We start from the raw sequence: 19,721 nt of genomic DNA, 5'->3' as shown, positions 1-19,721 counted from the left end.
AACAAACCTTAGCACATTCACATGGCTCTCTCCTGCCTGTGATTAGGCACCAGATCTGGGTTGCCAACATTCCTCAGTCGACCCCACTGCTCCGTCAAACTGAGCGGCGTTCTTGCATGACTGCACAGAACCGGAGGAGAGACATCACCCGCCACAGATACTTCTCATTCTCATCGTCTTTTAGGAGTTTTAGCAAAAATTTACTAAAGTGCTAATGAGATTTGATTAACAACAAATAATTTGGATTACTTCCACCTGCTTGAGCAGAAAGGAAGTATCTCAAATCAAATGGTTGCAACCAGGTCAGCTGAAAGAATCAGGAAAAACAGAGCCAAATAACTTTCTCGTACTGGATTTTTCCTGCATGGCGGACTAAATTTTTTATCTTTCACTTGCGTATTTCCTAATGCAAAAGGATTGTCTGAGGCACTAGGAAAGCTCTTTTTTTTATGCCTAAAAGATGGACCTTTTGCCGGATAGTTCACGGTTGCGCTCGGACAGTACAAGCAGCTCTGCGTCTCAGGGCTCCAGGTCGAAGACGATCCTTCGCCAGCGCCTGGCCGAGCTGATGACCTGCATAGAAGACATGAGTTCTGATGATGAAGCCGGCGAGGAAGTGTCCCGCACGCTGGACGAAGCCTTTCAGCTTTGTGGACGATTACTACCCACAGATGCATTCAGGTTGACCAGTGCATATGTTCACATGTTTATGCAGGCATCAGAAAGCAAACGGTTTTTATGAAATGTTGGGCTTCATAGAGGTGATTGTCTTTGCTGACAGTAGGAAATAGTTTGATCGGCTGCAAATGTTAGAACCCTGGATAATTCCTGCTTTATGGTATTATTTAATTGTATGTAAATATAAAGAGGTGGTCAAATTTCAATAGAAAATAAATAATTCTGTTACAGGCTGCACATGGTCACCTGGAATGTGGCAACAGCAGAACCTCCTGAGGACGTTGCCTCATTGCTACAACTAAATGATCAACCCGCCATAGACCTTTATGTGATTGGGTATGGAAAACGGTAGCAACAGATATTTATGATTAGCAGCAGGATCAATGATTGTGTCATTTTGTTTGCTTTCCATTTTTACTGGTGTTACTTAGCTTGCAGGAAGTAAATGCCACACCTGTGAGATTCATCTCAGACTTGATGGCAGAAGATTCCTGGAGCCATCTTTTCATGGACACCTTGGGACCCAAAGGCTTTGTAAAGGTGAGAAAAGAGGAAATAGTAGCAAAAGATGCACGTAAATAAATGTTCAGTAGTGGTTCATATTGTCTTTTTGTGCTTCATCCATTTATGTATGAGAGTTTGACACCTCAAGTGGAAAAATATGGCAACTTTTTAAGCCTTTATTGGAGATTGGCAAAAAATAATAATAATTTGCAGCTCAAAGAAAGTTGAAAGAGGTGAAAAAGACAAAGAAAAGCTAAAAAACAAACCAGCTACGAAAGAATTGAGTTAGAGTGGGTACATTTTAAAGACCATAAATCATTTTCCTTTCCCTAAAAGAGTCCTCTGTTGGTCCATCACATAAAGTCCCTTGAGGATATGTTGAAATTTGAGGCTGGAACCGAATAAAACTCATAACAGATAAAATAAAATGTAAATATTTCCAAGACAATATAAACTGTAACTCACAGAAGCTGCAAACAAAAATCAAATATATAGTCACAGGAATACACCAAACGCTAAATGACAAATACTTGTTTTTCTATCTGTGCTCAGGTCACGTCGGTGAGGATGCAGGGTTTGCTGCTGCTAGTTTTTGCCAAAATGATGCATCTCCCCTTCATCAGAAACATCCAGACCACCTACACTCGCACTGGCATCTTTGGCTACTGGGTAGGAAATTTGTTAGCTTAACCCTAAACATTGTAGAGAGAATGCCAACTCTAATAGGCGTTGGTATTCCAGTGACATCAAAGGTTTTAAATAAAGGGCCTTTTGTGTTTGTGAGGTGGAAAGTGGGGAACATGAGAGAACACTGACATTCAATAAACACTAGGATGTGTTCCAACAAATAATTAAGGTTCAGTGAAAAAAAAAATCATGCTATGTGCTATCATGCTTGAAAATAGTTTCTTTCTTTCCTCTTTTTTTCTGTCTCAGGGAAATAAAGGTGCTGTCTCTGTACGCTTTTCCTTCTACGGCCATATGATGTGCTTCCTCAACTGCCACCTTGCAGCTCACATGCACAATGCCCTGCAGCGCGTTGACGAGTTTGAGTACATCCTGGAAACACAAGACTTTGACATCTTTGACACTCCTCACGTCCTGGACCACAAGTCAGTGTGCACACACATGATCAAGCTACCATCCAACCCAGTGCTGAAATAGTCTGTGGTTCTTCCCAGGGTGGTGTTCTGGTTTGGTGATCTGAACTTCCGTATCGAGGACCATGGCTTGCATTTTGTACGCTCATCCATCAATGGAGGACGCCTCAATTTGCTGTGGAGCAAGGACCAGGTCTGGGATCGGAATAGTACACCCAGCTATTTATGGATGAAGATATTCTGGTTGACATTTTGTTGTTGCAGCTCATCATGATGAAGAAAAAGGAACCCTTTCTGCAGGAGTTTGACGAAGGGCCACTGAATTTTAAACCCACCTACAAGTTTGACCGTAAAGCTGACTCCTATGATACCAGGTACCATTGTGTCTATACTGACGCTCATATATCACATAGATTAACACCTTTTATGGCATTCTGATTGAACTGAAATTTCTGCAGCTCTGCAAAGACATGGTTGGGTTTTAAGTAAGAAGCTCTTCATTTCTGTGTCGCATGCTCCACATTCCCTTTCTTTGTCGGCCACTCAACCTCTAGTTGATGCAGAAATCAGCTTCAGGTGTGAACAGGATGTATCACATCAGAGGCAGTTTTTGTTTTCCTCTGACTCCATCGTAATGTGCCTTAGAATGAGAACTGTGGCACTGCCCTTAACCATGTACAGACCAAGACCTCTGCAGCGCTGCAGTACCACCCTCCTCTTTCTCCTCACCTCCCTCTTCTGGGGAATGGTCTGTTTCTAGTTGGGGGTTTGGTGTAGAGAATTTAACCCACCAAGGTGGGTGTCTCCATAAATCTGTGCTGTGAAATTAGAGAAACAATTATGCTATTAATAAATAAAATGTTTAAAAGTTACTTACAGTCCTATTTGAGAAAATAAATAATTAATAATCATCCTTATAATACAAATGTGACTGACATGACTTACAACTGCAAAACATATGGAGACACAAGTTTAACGGACAAAATTCAGATGGGTTTAACGAACAGAATATTGCGGATGAATTTCAGATGTGGTGTATATTTTCATTTGAGCCGAGCTCCTGCCTGCCCCCCGCTGTTTGTCCCTTAATAATACATGCTTTTCTGTCTAGAAGACATTTAATTACCTCCAATTCTATGTTAGATGGTATTGTCAGCCACACACTAGAATGTAGTTACCTTTGCACTGCATGTTTGTGTTTTTTAGCAGCTCTTGCTTCCAGTGATTTTGTAAATGCTCACATGAATTAGTGTCCTGGGGTAAGCATCAGATAAGATTTTAACCAACATTCGAGTTCACACGTCATCATACACTCTTGTTTTGATTTTCTTTAGCGGCAAGAAGAGGAAGCCGGCCTGGACGGATCGGATCCTCTGGCGGATCAAACCTAAAAGCCTCCCATCAGAAGAGGATGACGATGATGATGAGAAGGCATCAACTTCCGCTGATGATGGGCAGGAGGAGTATCCAATCATGGTCACCCAGAACACATACACTAGTGTCATGAGCTACGGAGTCAGTGACCACAAGCCAGTCATTGGAAATTTTACTCTGGAGGCAAGTACAGAAATGTCACATGACCCCAGGGGTTGTATTTTAATGCACCACATCTTTCCTTTTGTAATCCCTGCAGCTGAGAAAATACTTCGACACACAACTGGTAGACTTGGCACCTGCAGGCGAGTGGAGCGCAGACCATGATGCACTTCTGACTTATACCATCCTAGAGGACTTCATGTCTTCCACATGGGACTGGATTGGCCTCTACAAGGTGTGCAAAGCAGGAAAAAATCCATCAGTACAACAATACAAACCATAAAGATTTGAACCTACTGTCTTGTTGACCTGCAGGTCGGATTCAAGAGTGCGTATGACTATGAAACCTTTGTATGGGTCAGAGAGAACGAGCTGCCAGAAGTTAATGAGGTCATTGAGGTAAAGTGGAATTGAAGAATGTTTTGTCGAGCCCTATATAAATACCTCCTTCATAAGCTTGCTCTCCTGTTTTGGCTGCAGAAATCTGTGGCTAAAGATGACCTCCCTCTGCTAAGCGGAGAATATGTTCTGGGCTACTACAGTACGAACCTGAACAGCATTGTTGGCCTAAGTGATAACTTCCAGGTGAGGTACCACGCTATGCCACTCATGGATGACATAGCCAAATGTTTTATTTTCCCTTTTTAATCATATGATTTTCAATGCAAATGTTATTTAATAAACTGTAATTATTCCAAGAAAAATTGGGTTTTTAGCATGTAGATATTTACAATGTTAAATACATTACTAGAGAGGTAATTATCTATTATTTTACTGGTACACTGGATGCTTTGACATATGCCACATATGCTCAGTTGTTGCTGCTAAAAGGTTTATCAAGCCTTTCAGCCAATCAGAGAACCTGGTAGCTGAACAGATTGTAGTTTTTGTGTGTGTTGTAACAGAGAATGTTAACAGATCACACATTATCTGTGTCAATATAAACCATATGTGTTAAACTTGATTAATCCAGGCCACCACAGCTATTTCTGTGGTCCTCTAGAGCAGGGGTGTCAAACTCAATTTCACTGAGGGCCACTTCAGCATATTGGCCACCCTCAAAGGGCCACATTGACGGTACAAATCAGGAGTGCCCAGCTGCAGTCCTTCAGACTGCAACTTTTAGATGCATCCCTGCTAAAACAAACCCCAGGCAAAAGGTTGACTTCCCTCATTAGCAGCAACTCAGTTCTGTAGAGCCTTATAATGAGTAAATGATCCAGGTGTGTTAGAGAAGGAACGCATCTAAAGTTGCAGATGGTAGCTCTGGAAAACTAGACTTGGGCACCCCTAGCATAAAATGTATGAAAATACAATGTTAAAAATAAATTAAACACCTCATATTGTTAAATAACTCTTTGGAACTTCTGGTTAGGAAGCGCATTCGAAACCTTTGTTTGAAATGGCGCGTTAAATTCAAGTCTCCATTACAGACCAGAGAAAACTAAAGAGAATGCAACTTTGTGTTAATCCATTTGAGGAGCCGGCAGTTTATCTTGAGGAAATAAATGACGATGCAAAAGTTAATTAGATTGTAACATGCGCAGTGCGCTGCTCAACCACTGCGGAGGCAGTTACGCTACGCCACTGCGAAGAATTAAAAACCGCTGGGAGTAACTCATCCAGCGGATTTAACAAATGGACCCTTGGTGCACGTTACCCAGGAGAGCGGCGCTCTGGAGGAGCTGCAGACGTGACATCTGTCCGTTTCGGAGAAGCGAAAAAAAAAAAAAAATCCTTAAAGCGCACACCGGACCCCGCAGGGTAAAACACTCAGAGTTCAGTTGATCTGTTTGGATCAGACAGATCCAACTGACTGATGAATTAGCGCAGATTTTTCTGCAGATTTGAACTAGGAGGAAGTTGTTCAGACCCCAGCGGGTGAAGTGATGCTAATTTAAGTGAAGTCGCTTAATTTAATTTATTAAAAGTTATTGGGGCCTCAGTCAGTGGTTTTTTTGTCACTACGGAGAAAAATGTAGATGCATTTATCTGCTTAATTTGTGATGGGATCTGGATTCACGGTGAATATTCACTAAACCGCATAAAATGCGGCTAAATAGCCGATGTTAATATGATTATAATTTCACGGATAAAAATAGTACAGGTCCAATTTTTTTTTTTTTTTTTTTTTTTTTTTTTTTTTTTTTTTTTTTTATGTTGTCGGTCAAGATAACGGATAACAAAAAAAAGTCTAGCGCGACCTTCCGCCCTGACACCAACTCACACACATCTTCATTCACAGTCTTACTTGTAGATCGATTTTTCTTTTCTTGGACGTTTTGATGTTAGCTTGTCGAAGTCTCAGTTTTATTCGCTGGTAAAATCAATAAGCAGCTTAAGGTGACTCTGCTGCTCTCTAGTGGCGAGAAGCCGTAATGTTGGCTGGTAACAACCGGAATGCATTATGGGAGATGTAGTTTGTCGTCAATTCGTGCTCAAAACCTATTTTAAGTCAATCATGGACCTATAAAACGCTGGGGGGCCACATAAAATGACATGGCGGGCCACATGTGGCCCGCGGGCCTTGAGTTTGACACATGTGCTCTAGAGTCTCATGCACATTGACAGTGCCTATGTTAAACAGCTATTTTTTAACCTTTTAAAATATGTGCAGATATTTGTACTTAAGCATTTCTTAACCAAATATGACAATCTTATAGCAGTGGATTAGCTTCCTTTTTTATTCTAAATGTTTGTATGAATTTGTAGATCCTGGAATCCAAGCGAGCTGCCATGGAAGATCTTGTATCTAAAGACATTAATGGGATCGACAAATAAAAGAAGCGTTGCTACAGTGCCCTGATGTGAACTTCTGCACCATGATTGGGATTCAGACTTTAAACTGCCCAGCTACCTGATGAGATGGTTGGGAACATCAGTCTTGTATTTGCTGTTTTCCTTAAGATTCATTCTTCCAAGATTGGACCTTTGGTTGAGAATAAATTGCTAATAAAATTAAATCATTTTAATGATTGATCTGATGATATGCTGGGCTCTTCAACTTTTTTTTACTGCGAATGCAAATAAGCACAACACTAAGCTTAAGTTAATCTACCTTAAGAAGTTAAAAATGTACTTTAGAAATACTAAGAATTCACCAAAAGTATATAAAATCTGATTAAAACATCATTACTCATGATTTTGAAGGAAATTTGCCCTTTTGGAACCTCAGACATTCATTTTGCTGTACTCCAGACTGTTAAAGGGAGAGTGGACACAATGGTAAGATCCCAAAAGCTGTTTGAGAGATTCAGTTTACGTATTTTATTTAAGAGGCCCAGAAACTATCTGTTACACTTGGAGGACATTAAAAACAATTGTCCACATGCACCGGTCGGGCCATTTAAGCAAATTTATCCCTGAAAGCAGATTGCAATTTACTAAAAGAAGTCTCTACCTAAAATGTGATTCCAATATCTACACAGCATGTTTTTGCTACTGGGAATATGAAAGTACATGTTGTGCAGGCAAAAAGAGGCTGCACAACTTAAGTTCCATCAGATATGTGTGAGGAGAAAACCTCTGTTTTCTAAAAGAGGGGAAAAACAAAGGACAACTTAAGTTTGAGAGAACATGGGTAAGGACCAGGACGTCAGGAATAATGTTCTTGACGTTTTAAAAGTGAAATATTTAGACACCAGAATGGAAGTCTTGTTTGGATTAAACCAGATATATAATTCCAGGAAAAGATCTTACTCGTGAAAGACGGCCAAGTCAAAGCCCAGACCTTCATATCACGCAGATGCTGTTGACTTTAAACAGCATCTGCTGTTTAAAGTCTTACTCCTCACTTGAAAGAAAGTGAGGAGTAAGAAAAACTTTCCTCAGACTAATGCCAGAGATGAGACATCTACAAGAAATCTTCCACTGAAGCAATTTCAGCCAAGCAGTGGTTAAGCTACAGTGGGGTGTCCTAATTTACCTCAGTTAGAAAACAGTTTTATTTATTTAATGAATAAAACAGGGTTACAGTTTAAATTCATTTTGAAGTGCAAATAAATCACTTTTATTTCACATATAATGATGTATCTTAGTATTACATTCTTTTGCAAGACCATGACCTTTCTGACCTAAAATTCTGATTTTGTTCCTCAACAGATTAAACTAATCTAAACACTGTGCAAACCATCACAATTAAAATTCACGCACAGACAACCCAAAAATAATGCTTCTCTCCTCAGGCCATGTGGTGTTATTCCGTCAATGCTATAAATTTGAAACCTATAACCTACAGTACATTCAGAATAAGCCACAAGTAAAACTACGGTCATTGTAAAAGTAATTTGTGTTTAAATTAAGGAAATAACAGACATTTCTTGGAAATTAAAAACTTCATTATTGTTGTTGTTATTTCGTAATAGAGAATCGTAGAAATAACATAAAGATAAATTATACGAGCGTGTGAGTAGCACCTACCAACTTGGAAACTTTCCCATAATCCATTGCGACCCCGTAACTTCACTTGACGTTCTGTTTCCTAGCAGCATATCTTTTCAGTGGTAGACTCTCTGGCTGTAAACACGTGGAGACTTCATATTACCCGCTAAGCTAAAGGTAAGCGTTTAGTTTATATATAAAGCATTCAATATTTAGATAAAACCAACGACAGTGGTTGAATTAACTTTAGATTTACTCCCGTTCAGTAACTCGTGCAATAAAGGCTTCAAGATGTTAAAAGCGTTGGCTAATGAATGTGCTAGCATAGTTAGCTTCAACGGAGAGTATGGACACAGCTAAAAATAAAACTGACAGACTGTCTTTGTTTATTTGTTACATTTACCCCCAATTTGAATAGTCGTTTAATTATAGCTATATTTTCTAAATAAAAACATGTAAAGATTGTGTTCTACTGGTTAGCTGCGTTCGTTTGCAAGAGAGAACTTTGCCAAACATTGTAGTACCTGGAAGAAAATCAGATGATCATTTAGTTGATTTTCATAGTAATGTATTGGCTGTGTGGATACGCGTATATCATGTCACAGTTATTATCAATAATCATGAGTGCCTAAAACGGGTATTTACTTTCATGACAGGGAAAATTAGACTGTCGTGTTGCATTCAGAACAACTCTCAGATTCCCAGTTGAGTTGATGCTCACAAATCAAATAATTGAGTTTTTCTGAAACATTTCTTTTTCACAACCACATGACATGATCTTAATGCATTTGCATTCAGCTTAACTTATTTGAAGCTGTACTCTTGGCAATAACAACTTTCAAACTTTTTCCAGGTTTAAAAGTACAAATGAATTTTAATATTTTGGCGTTATTTAATGTAACTAGAAGTTCCTAATTTCAAACGTTAATTAGCTCCTTGAAACCTTCTCTGTCACAGTATAAATTGAGATGCTTTGGAGATTGTAACATTCAGAGATCACACAAACATGCAGCAAAACCAGATCTAACGAATGTCATTTTGTTAGATCTGGAACAGAACCAGACTCAAGATGACAAGTGAGGATGTGGAGCGGCTGCTGATCCAGTTCCAGGACGAGAACGGGGAAGTTCTGGGCTCACCTTTCGACGTCCCTGTGGACATCAACCCTGACAAACTGCAGCTCGTCTGCAATGCATTGTTACAAAAGGTAGCACTGACCAACTTGGCATAAACATGCTTTTTAATATCTAGGAAATGAAAAGATTCTGTTCGAGGTAACATTTGTAAAATGTAGGTCTTCTGTTTAATCTGATTTAAATGCATATTTTATAGGTTGTATGTTAGAGCAGAATCTTCTAGCATTGTGTTACACAGACTGAATGTTCTTGAGACCGCTTCTGTGTATATGTATAGATTGATTTCTTTAAGCCGCAGTCTTATTATAATGTGTAATCATTTTGCCCCATTTTGTTATGTTTCACTCTGTAATGTCAGTGCATTTTATTGAGGGGGATAAGTGATCAGCAAACATCTCCGCCTACGTTTAAAGTCTTTTGCTACCTCTAACTGTTTTTCCTCCAGTATTGTCTCATATTTAGCTGAATAAATTAATGTACCTGCTGCAGGAGGAGCCCGTTCCTCTGGCATTCTTCGTGCGCGGCGAGGCAGAGGTGGTGTCCAGCCTGGGCTCCTGCATCCAGACCCTCGGGGTGGAGACGGAGCAGGTTCTGCCGGTGGTGTACCAACCTCAGGCTGTGTTCAGGGTCCGGGCCGTGACCCGCTGCACCAGCACGCTGCAGGGACACACGGAGGCCGTCATCTCCACTGCCTTCAGCCCTACTGGCAAGTGAGTTACTCTCAGACACGATAACCAGCTGCATGCTTTTGCAGAGTATTTGTCCAAAATATATATAATATAAAAACGCATAAAAGAGGCTGATTTATAAGTTATGTTGTTATTTGTTTGAGATATTTGGCCAGTGGATCAGGAGACACCACAGTCCGCTTTTGGGATCTGACGACTGAGACCCCCCATCACACTGCCAGAGGTATGAAGTCACTTCTATAAGGAGGCGTCATTTCTCTCTCAAAAAATAAAAATTATTTATTGACATCTGGACACCTCTGAGCTCCACTGTGCTTTATTGAAGGACACGCCCACTGGGTCCTGAGCATTGCCTGGTCACCTGATGGAAAGAAGTTAGCTTCAGGGTGCAAGAACAGTCAGGTTTGTTTCAACCTAATTTTTTATGTTTTTTTTCTAAACATGAATTCCAAAAAATTTTTTAAAATTATTTTCACGATGCTGCACCTTTAGATCTGTCTTTGGGATCCGGTGACAGGAACACAGATAGGGAAGACTTTGACAGGACACACCAAGTGGATCACTTGGCTCTGCTGGGAACCTCTCCACCTGTAAGCCTTCAGTTCCTCTATTTTATTGGTGACATTTTGAGTATTTTTAGCTTTTTGTAGAAACCTAAACATTTTGCAACCATCTGTCCCATCTCCCATCTGTTTCAGTAACCCAGAGTGCCGGTACTTAGCCAGCAGCTCTAAGGACGGCTCTGTCCGGATCTGGGACACTGTTCTGGGACGCTATGAGAAGATCTTGACGGGGCACACTCAGTCAGTCACCTGTGTGAAATGGGGAGGAGACGGACTGCTCTACACCTCCTCCCAGGATCGCACAGTCAAAGTGTGGAGGCCCAAAGATGTAAGGCAGAGCGTCTGTTTCATCTGTAACTGAAGTAGCACTGAGATTCCTGACGTGTTTGTGTTTGTTGGTTGATTTCAGGGCGTGCTGTGCAGGACGCTGCAGGGTCATGCCCACTGGGTGAACACGCTGGCTCTCAGCACAGATTATGTGTTACGTACTGGAGCTTTTGAACCTGCTACCGCCACCATCAACCCCCAGGATCTCACTGGCTCTTGTAAGGCCTGCCGTTCCTTTGTAATGCTGGATTTTGTGTTTTGTTCCTGCCTAATTAGTATCATTTCCCTCTAGTGGAGGAAATAAAGGAGGCAGCCTTGCAGAGATACAATAAAGTTAGGGTGAGTACCTTTTATTTACGTGAAAGGAAAGTTTCTCTTAATACCTCGTTGATTCTCTCCCTTTATTGTCGTCTTCGTCTGTTGCAGGGCTCCGCTCCGGAGCGGTTGGTGTCTGGCTCTGATGATTTCACCTTATTCTTGTGGAATCCTGCTGAAGGCAAAAAGCCTTTAGCCAGGATGACTGGCCACAGCGCTCTGGTCAATGAAGTGCTCTTCTCCCCCGACACCAGGCTCCTCGCTTCTGCTTCATTCGATAAGTCCATTAAAATCTGGGACGGACGTACTGGAAAGTAAGAAAACCTCTGACTCAGCAGGATTTAGCTACGTACACACATAACTGAGTCTTTATAAAGACATGTATTTCTGCCACATACTTTAAAAAAAAAAGATTTTACAGATGGGATCGGTTTTAGAAAATTGTTAATTTCCATTAACATGCATAAATATGCCACCAATGTGTTTTTTTACACCTTCTAAACCCACAGACATAGTGTCCTGCAAAGTTAAAATGTATGTCAGCCAGTTGTATTGCTTGAAAACAACCACAACTTCCTGTTAGGAATTAAACATGGAGCATAAGAAATTGTTTTTTGTGATACTAAACAGAGTTTTTGTGTGGATGAAAGGCTAAAATGCATAAAAATGTTTCCATTTTCCCAGATATCTGGCTATGTGTGGCTTAGGCTTCATGTTTTCTCCGTCTCTGATAAGATTTTTAGTAAATCTACTGGTGCAGCTACATAAATCAGAATAACATGGAAGAGTTTATTTCAAAAATTGAAACTCAGCTTTACACACTGAGCTCTATACAATCATCTTAAGGGCAAACTTAATAATAATGCTTTTGAACACTTTTTCCTTCCACTGAATTTTCCTTTAAATGCTTGAATACGTCTCAGTTTTCAATTATACTTTGAGGTAATTTAGATGTATCTGGATGTGCAATACTAAATGGATCCATAAGATGGTGCTGTTAAGCTAAATACATGCTTTCCCATCTTTTGGTCCTCAGATACCTGATGTCTCTGCGGGGACATGTGGGATCTGTGTATCAGGTGGCGTGGTCAGCAGACAGCCGGCTGCTGGTCAGCGGCAGCAGTGACAGCACGCTGAAAGTTTGGGACATAAAGACTGGGAAGCTTAATATGGACCTTCCTGGACACGCTGATGAGGCAAGACAAGAGATGTGTTCAAATTATTAATGAATGTTTGCATTTTATTGATATTAGTTGATGATTTTCCTCCTGTTTGTAGGTTTATGCTGTTGACTGGAGTCCTGATGGACAGAGAGTGGCAAGTGGTGGGAAAGACAAATGTCTTCGAATGTGAGTCACTCTACTTGCACAGTTTTCACAATTTTTGGACTTATCCAAGTACTAAACCTTTGCCTTGTTTTTTTTGTTTGTTTTTTCAGATGGAGAAGATAACCAATTATGTGTCCTCTCATATGGGTTTCTTTAAAGCTTCAGACAGCTGGAGCAAAGGGTGTCCAGAGCAGACCTAGTCCTCTGTTCGTCTTTGTGGCGCCTGCCACAGGAGCAATTGTGCCGAGGAACTTGGATCCTGTCACAATACAAATGCTGAGTCTTGCTTTCAAGTCCAAATGTTGATCATTTACAATGCAAGACTGCAAACATAGCTCGCCCAAATGGAAATTTAAAACGTGAAACATCCGTTCCTTCAGATTGCTACATATGAAAGTATTTCAAAACATTTACCTTGCGGAATATAACGAACCTCATCAGTACAAATCAAGTACCAGTTTGCAGATTACTGAAAGCTTGCTAACCATCACCATCATAGATGTAAAGATACATAAAAGAATCTTACTTTTTAGTAAATTATCAGAAAGCTATACGACTCCTGTTTTCATCTCAGTTCTTGAGATATTTTGGCGATATTTTCATGAACAGTTGGTCTGAGGCAGCATGTGGGAGCGTTAACCCCTTCCTCTGCGATGTTGAGTCCACTGTTGCTTGCCCTGCACCTTCAGTCTTTAATCTCTTCTGCCGTCAGCGCGACATTAAACACATTAAGTTGCAGTGGCAGGAAATCCTGAACATTTCTTTCATCCCATATTGGGAAACCTGTTTTCCTGTCCATAGCATGCATTTGTTGCTGGATGATTTATTCTTAATGCATTCTAACTTGAGGCCCCTCCCACCATACTGTTGACTTAACAGTAAATTAAGTGGCTGTTAGTTGAACAAGAAACAAAGTTTCCCTCTGAATGGTAGAGAAATGTTGGTTACAACCAGTTTGCATACATGTCTTATTCAATCTCATTGTATTATGTTGTGCTTTATAATGATAATAAAGACTTGACTTGTGATCTTCAATAGCTGTCCTTTTTGAGTCAGTACTATACAAATAGGATTAGAATAACAAATATTACCACAACATTAAGTTTAAGCTTGCGTTTTGAGTGTAGGAGTTATTTTTGTGTAGATATCCTGCAAATTCAAAATTCTTCATGTTTGTTTATCCAGATATGTAATTTCATTCATATCTATCAGACATTTTTGATTTTGGAGGCACATTTTAAAAAAACAAAACTTTAATACTGAATTCTAATTTCACTCAAAAGCTTTTACAAATTATTGATCCACAACATCCACAAAAAAAATATATATAGACCTGTATGTATTTTAGAAACGGTGCACCTGAGGTTTTGTTTTAAATACTTGAGTGAATTTAATGTGTTAATCAAGACAGGAACTTCCCCCTTTGCTCCTTTCCTAGTAAAGTTTTAATAGATGTCAACTTAAATCACTAAATGTTTATTTAAAGCCAGTGTTTTTCCAACCTGTGAGCAGCTCTCCCTCCCACTGAGGACTCTTGTTGATTACTGCAGCTATATGCCAGGAGGACAGCAAATCTAAAATACACAGCTATCAATTTATTTTAGTCCATCACATAAATCCCACTAAAGTAAAGTGATGTTTAAGTGTTTATATAAAGTTCAAGAGTAAACGTGTGGATATTTTTGATTTGGTATATTGATCATTTCAGTTTGCACAGTAAAATCTACTTCTGAAATGTTATGTTTAGTCTTATCACAGCCACACAGATTTGGTCTTCACAAGTTTATTATCGTCAAGAAAATCAAACTTGAGTCATTGAAATTTTCCAACAGCATTTATGTCGTGTGCGTCATGTTGTATTTTGGTATCTCCCATACAATAAAAAGCTTTAATTCTGCCCTACAGTGAGCAGAGTAAGTGCTTACACAGAAATTAAAGAGAATGTGCGCATTAAAATTGGCCATTTTATGAAAAACCAAAACAGCAAATGATGAACAAAACTGTGTAGTAAATGCCTTCTGTAAACAGAACAAATGGCAAGTGACAAAACACCCTTCTTTGTATTCCTGTGTAAAGTGTGAAACCTTGTAATTATTGGAACAAACAATATTTAAAAGGGGAATATTTTTTTTCTTGTGGAAAAATTCCACATTTCCAGATACCGTAATATGAAATATCATAAATTCACGATAAATTTCAGTCAAATATTCTTACATGGGAACGGTTTTAAATATGTAATCAGGAAAGAAGGAACAAAGGAAGAGGAAGTGGAGAAAGAAATGACAATAAGGAAGGGACGGTACAAGAAAGAAAGCAGGAAGGAAATAGTGAAGGAAGGACATAATGAAAAGGAAAGGACAAGATGGAGAATGAAGAGAAGATTAAAAAGACTGAAAGGATTTTGTTCAAGACTTAAGATCACCCAAATACTGATCAGTTGCGTTGAGACTTCTCACTTATGTCAAAAGTCTTTCAACAGATCAGTTCCTAGTTATATCTAACAACTAGGTGGCAACAAACCTCTTCCTTTTTTAAGATCCTAGTAACACTGAGTTAGCTATTATGTTAGTATACCAAAAGCCTGTCAGACAGATCAAACCAGGGTTAATAAAAAGAACCTTAATGTGGTAGATCTGATTAGAAGAAAAATAATATAAAAAAAAAAACAGAATACAAAAATAGAAGGTGCTACAATGTTCATGAACCAAGACAGATGTACCAACATAAGCTCATATTTTCAGTTACAAACTCACTCACTTTCGAAACTTGTCTGTGTAGCCTCAGCAGGTCTGCGACTCGTTGTTGGAGTCTAAAAATGTTCATGCAAAGATGAACTGTGGTCAGCGCTGGGCATTGAGGTTCACCTTGAACCGTCACCTGGACGCTGCGAGCGTGACAGCACCGCAAGCAAAGCCAAGAGCCGCACAGACTGGTTACAGTGGTTCAGGAAGCTTGCTCAAGCCCATTCATAGCACAGTATGTGGTAAGTACTCAGTGAATCAAGACACTTTTTTGGTTTCAGAACAAAGTGTTCGTTTCATGTCGTTCGTAATACTCCTTTTATCGTACTTCCAACCTTTTATTATTCAATCCTTCATTTAAGTACCTACTTCTTATTCACTGGACGAAAAAACACTTTAGTCCTCATCGCTGGGTTTAGAGTGAGCCTACGTAACCGAATATGTTGCTTAACAGTGTGGACACCGGTCGAGATGACGCATCATCTGCTCAGGAGAATCCAGACGGCTAAACTGAACTGGAACAGAGGTGTTGTGTTGTGCGTAGCAAGAGGCACTGGTCCGTGCTTCCTCCCGGACCCCTTTTCACATTCATGCTGGTTTACTGCGTTTTCCACACGTTGTTGAGTAGTTTGACCACCTCTTCGTAAATGACAAAGACTATGGCCACATCAAGGCACACGCGGCCAAGTCTGGGAACCGTGCCTTTGTAGAACCTGCAGGATGCACAAGATTACAATTGGTTGCTAAAGGGGGAGGGAAATCTAAAGGAGTGGCTACATGGTACTCACGCCTGTGGTCCTTCGTGTTTCAAGATTTGGAAGGCACAATCCAATGTGTTTTTGTAGCGATAGGCCTCTAAACCCTAACATAGATACATATATATATATAAAAAAAAAACATGTTAAGATTTCCTAACAAGCAACAAACTTACAGTGACAACATTCTTTTCAGCGCTCAATCTGGGTTTGATGAATGTGGATTTGAGAATAAAATATGCTTAGTTTCTAAGCTAGGTCTCTGTACAAAAGTCAATGTTAGTGCAGCAAAGAAAAAAAAAACTAAAGCTGTACCAGAGAATTATTAGCTAAAACAAATCCAAAAGCTTAGCAATGCTAGATGTCAAGACGATTCTATTTAATAAGTGCATTTAGTTTGCAGAAATGTGACACAGGCGAATCCAAGTTATGCTATTGCAGGAACTAAAATATTATGGCATGTTTAAGCTGGATGCTTGCCAGGTAGAAAAAAACAACAACCTTTTAGCTTCTGAAATTAAGTTAAAACTGAACTCAGGACCTCTAGAGAATGGAGGTTGTGCTGAAAACAATGTTACTTATCAATCTAGAAGGTGTGTGATGGTTGACAATTTGCACAAAACATTAAATATATAAAAGGTGAAGACCAGCATGTAAAGAGATTTAAACAGTATGCAGTTGTTGGGTTTTGAAAAAATATATGTTTATGCACAATTATCCGTCTCTATTAAGATAACATTGAATAATTCAGACAGTGGCCACTGTGGGGTGCTACTTTTTGAGTACTTGATATAAAATTATACTCCTTTAAATCATAACCTTGGCCAGTATGCAATCAAATCTACACTAGTTTATATATATGCATTTGTTTCCTACCTGCATCCTGGTCTTGACGACGTCTAGAGGCGTATTTCCAAAAACGCTGACCGCTCCTGCTGTGGCTCCAAACATCGCAGTGACGATTGGATGCATTTCTCGTCTAGGCTCGTCACCTTAGGGGCCAAAGCCAAAAAAATTGACGAAAGTGACAACAACTTATTGATCTCTTATTTCTATCATCTGTTCAGGGAAAATCTTCTCACCGTTGTACCAGTTCCGCAAAGCGTTCATAACATAGAATCGGATGGCCTGATTAGTTCCTTGTTTAAGCACAGTTGGTGTCAAGCCTTGATACGTTCCCCTCACACCTACATGGGAAAAATACACAATACTACTACAGATGCAGTTTTGCTAATTTACAAAATAAGCAGCTGCTCCAGTTTTGCTGACTCACCCTGTTCCCTGATGATCTCACTGACTCCGTGGAAGAAGCCTCTGTAGCGAGGCCTTAGGGAGCACTGGTCATGAATGAGCTTCACCTTTGTCAAATACAGACCATTTTATCCAGATGTATCATCTCCGTGATGCATCATTAAACTTCCTGTAGAAAGTGAACGTTTCAACCAACCTTCAGCGTCTCCATGGGGCAGACGACCAGCACAGCCTCTGCTATCCCGGCTCCCAAACCACACAGGAGGCTCCGTTTGTTGTCGAGCCGGCCCGTGTGATCTCGCATCGGATTACTAAGCATTTCAAATGTGCCAAACCTGGAAGAATGGAGACATTTCAGCATTATAAAACAGGAACAGAAAGAAATTAGTACAGGAATGCTCCTTCTTTGCAGATTTTCTAGAAAGGGAAATACCAAAATATTTGGTAACACTTTATTTGAAGGAGTGTGCATAAGACTGACATGACACTGTCATAAACATGACATAACACCTGTCATGAGCATGAAGGAGTCTTTATGAATGTTTGACAGTTGTCATGAAGTGTCATTCGGTAAATAATGACACTTTTAATGCAAAGTTGCTCTAAACGTTGCATTAAAAGTCCATTAAAAGTGCCACCTTTGCATGATTTTGTAAATTATGATAATTTACAAAATCACGGGTGCCAATTTAGGATGGCACACGTTCAAACCAGTCAGATTTAAATCAGGCAGTTTTGTTCATGCTCTACTTTTTTATGTGATTGGTTTGATATCATTAGTATTCTACTAAGGTATGCTTAGATACATAAGTGGGAATTTTCTGACAAATAAAACTACTACTGTCAAGGTTCCAGCAGCACATTTTTCTTTTATTGTCAAAGGCTGTTACATTTAGTAGTTATATGAAAAATAAAAGAACAAAACAAAAAAGAAGGCTTGTATGTGTGGTACACATCCAGTAAAGAAACATGATCTGGTTTCTGTCACTGGATCCGTTTCTCCTCGTTTAACATTTTCCACCCCGATAACCTCTAACGTGTGGAAAAAACAAAAATCTGAATTATTTTAGTAGCTGTTTTGCTTTTTTTTTATTTTTTAAAGGCTCTATGATGTAAAAGCTGCTATGTACAGTGTGCTTGTCTTCACCTGACTGCTGATTTGGGTATTGACCCATAAAGCAGGGAGCTGAGACCTCGGTACAGCCCTCTGAGCCCGTGATCCTGCACAGTCAGCCTCACACAGTCACCTGTCCAAACCCAGAGCAGGACGGAGTGAGAGAGCGTCACAAGGCCAGCACAGAAACTCATCCCAGCCCACTGACTCATCCCAAAATGCCCCAGTGACCTACCGATCCCTCTGTATCTCGGAGGGTTGGCTCGCTCATCCAGCTGCAGCTGGGTCTTCACATACTCTGTGGGGAAGGTGATGCAGATCTCTATTGCTCCTGCTATGCCACCTGAGAGAGAGATGCAGAACTGCTCCTGAATGTTCTGTTGCCTAAAGTAACTTTGTGAATAGAGAAGAAGTGATGGATCTGTAATGTAAACATTTATTGTAAGCATATTTTACATTTGTATGAGGGGCATAATGCAATGGGAATAGGGATGAGGCTACATGATGCAACTGCTGTAGCATCCTGCTTGGCATGGGGCTTTTTTGACCCAGTTCTGCGTGGATAGCTTTAAGGGCGACAGACTGGGATTATACTGTTCTCTCTGCAACACACAAAGAGCAAGTACTACTTTGAAATCTCCAGTCTGAGTTAAAAGAGCCAGAAAATCCACCTGCAAGTATAGCTTTTCCGGGATGAGTGATTTTCCTCCCTCCGATCGCAGCCGCCGCCAGGTTCCGCCTACCCTCGCACAACCTCCGGTGCTCTTTCAGCGACACCAACCCGGTGGCGGTGGCGGCGGAGGCAGCCAGCAGCAGCAGGGATGGGGGCCGCTGATGGAGAGCCGAGCTCAGGCCTCGTCTTCGGGCAGCGCAGCTCTCACAGGGCCCCTCGCAGACAGAGAAGGGCTTCGGCAGCGAGGACATTTCGACGGGTCGGGGATGACTCCACAAAACGTCGGCACAGGAGGGGGGTGGCGATGGTCCGGCGGACTGGCGGAGACAATGTGGAGGATATAACAACAACACGGGAAGGCGGGGCACCGGCGTGGCGACGGCGGTCAGGTGATGGCGACGGGCGGCGATCTGCTCACAGTGTCTGATTATATGTACAGTCACGTGACTTTGTGAGGATTTTAACAGCCAATGACGTGAAGGATGCTGTTCCGTTAATGTCATGCACTGGGCAATACTAATGTTTTTCTTACGCCAGGCTTGTTCGAAATAAAAATATTGAGATTATTTTTGAATTAGCAAATGAGTACAAATTGACATGTTTACAACCGACGCTTTATCTTTATTAGTTG

The 19,721-nt window shown here is 40.4% G+C and overlaps 3 protein-coding genes across 4 annotated transcripts; 2 read left to right on the top strand and 1 right to left on the bottom strand.

Moving 5' to 3' along the window:
• The first annotated feature begins 460 nt into the window (after nucleotides 1-460).
• inpp5kb (inositol polyphosphate-5-phosphatase Kb) lies at nucleotides 461-6,658 on the top strand. The gene is made up of 13 exons (XM_015010869.2): nucleotides 461-681; nucleotides 910-1,014; nucleotides 1,110-1,218; nucleotides 1,735-1,851; nucleotides 2,119-2,294; nucleotides 2,364-2,475; nucleotides 2,547-2,656; nucleotides 2,741-2,767; nucleotides 3,617-3,839; nucleotides 3,916-4,053; nucleotides 4,134-4,217; nucleotides 4,299-4,403; nucleotides 6,531-6,658. Exons 1-13 carry the CDS (start codon nucleotides 461-463, stop codon nucleotides 6,597-6,599), a joined length of 1,596 nt encoding a protein of 531 aa, XP_014866355.2. The 3' UTR covers nucleotides 6,600-6,658.
• Nucleotides 6,659-8,280: 1,622 nt separating this feature from the next.
• On the top strand, nucleotides 8,281-13,591 carry nle1 (notchless homolog 1 (Drosophila)). The gene is made up of 13 exons (XM_015010865.2): nucleotides 8,281-8,375; nucleotides 9,244-9,405; nucleotides 9,824-10,044; nucleotides 10,167-10,246; nucleotides 10,349-10,425; nucleotides 10,516-10,613; nucleotides 10,722-10,914; nucleotides 10,996-11,131; nucleotides 11,206-11,252; nucleotides 11,340-11,542; nucleotides 12,265-12,424; nucleotides 12,507-12,577; nucleotides 12,667-13,591. Exons 2-13 carry the CDS (start codon nucleotides 9,268-9,270, stop codon nucleotides 12,677-12,679), a joined length of 1,437 nt encoding a protein of 478 aa, XP_014866351.1. The 5' UTR covers nucleotides 8,281-8,375; nucleotides 9,244-9,267; the 3' UTR covers nucleotides 12,680-13,591.
• A 732-nt stretch (nucleotides 13,592-14,323) lies between these two features.
• On the bottom strand, nucleotides 14,324-19,597 carry slc25a1a (solute carrier family 25 member 1a). Of its 2 annotated transcripts, XM_015010856.2 has the most exons (9): nucleotides 19,089-19,369; nucleotides 18,653-18,760; nucleotides 18,451-18,550; nucleotides 17,500-17,638; nucleotides 17,326-17,410; nucleotides 17,135-17,239; nucleotides 16,929-17,044; nucleotides 16,086-16,159; nucleotides 14,324-16,010 (listed from the first exon to the last, which is right to left on the bottom strand). In XM_015010856.2, the coding sequence occupies exons 1-9, from the start codon at nucleotides 19,339-19,341 to the stop codon at nucleotides 15,896-15,898; spliced, it is 1,095 nt and encodes a 364-aa protein (XP_014866342.2). In that variant the 5' UTR covers nucleotides 19,342-19,369; the 3' UTR covers nucleotides 14,324-15,895. The 2 variants fall into 2 exon arrangements, with proteins under 2 accessions (XP_014866342.2, XP_087868811.1); XM_088012685.1 differs by having other exon boundaries at nucleotides 18,451-18,760; nucleotides 19,089-19,597.
• Between the last annotated feature and the right edge of the window lie 124 nt (nucleotides 19,598-19,721).

This window comes from Poecilia mexicana, unplaced genomic scaffold, assembly GCF_051168715.1.
Source record: "Poecilia mexicana isolate PSO_F unplaced genomic scaffold, ASM5116871v1 scaffold_14, whole genome shotgun sequence".
Lineage (NCBI taxonomy): Eukaryota > Metazoa > Chordata > Actinopteri > Cyprinodontiformes > Poeciliidae > Poecilia > Poecilia mexicana.
The sequence above is the reverse complement of the archived record's forward strand: the minus strand, read 5'-3'. Positions and strand labels throughout refer to the sequence as shown.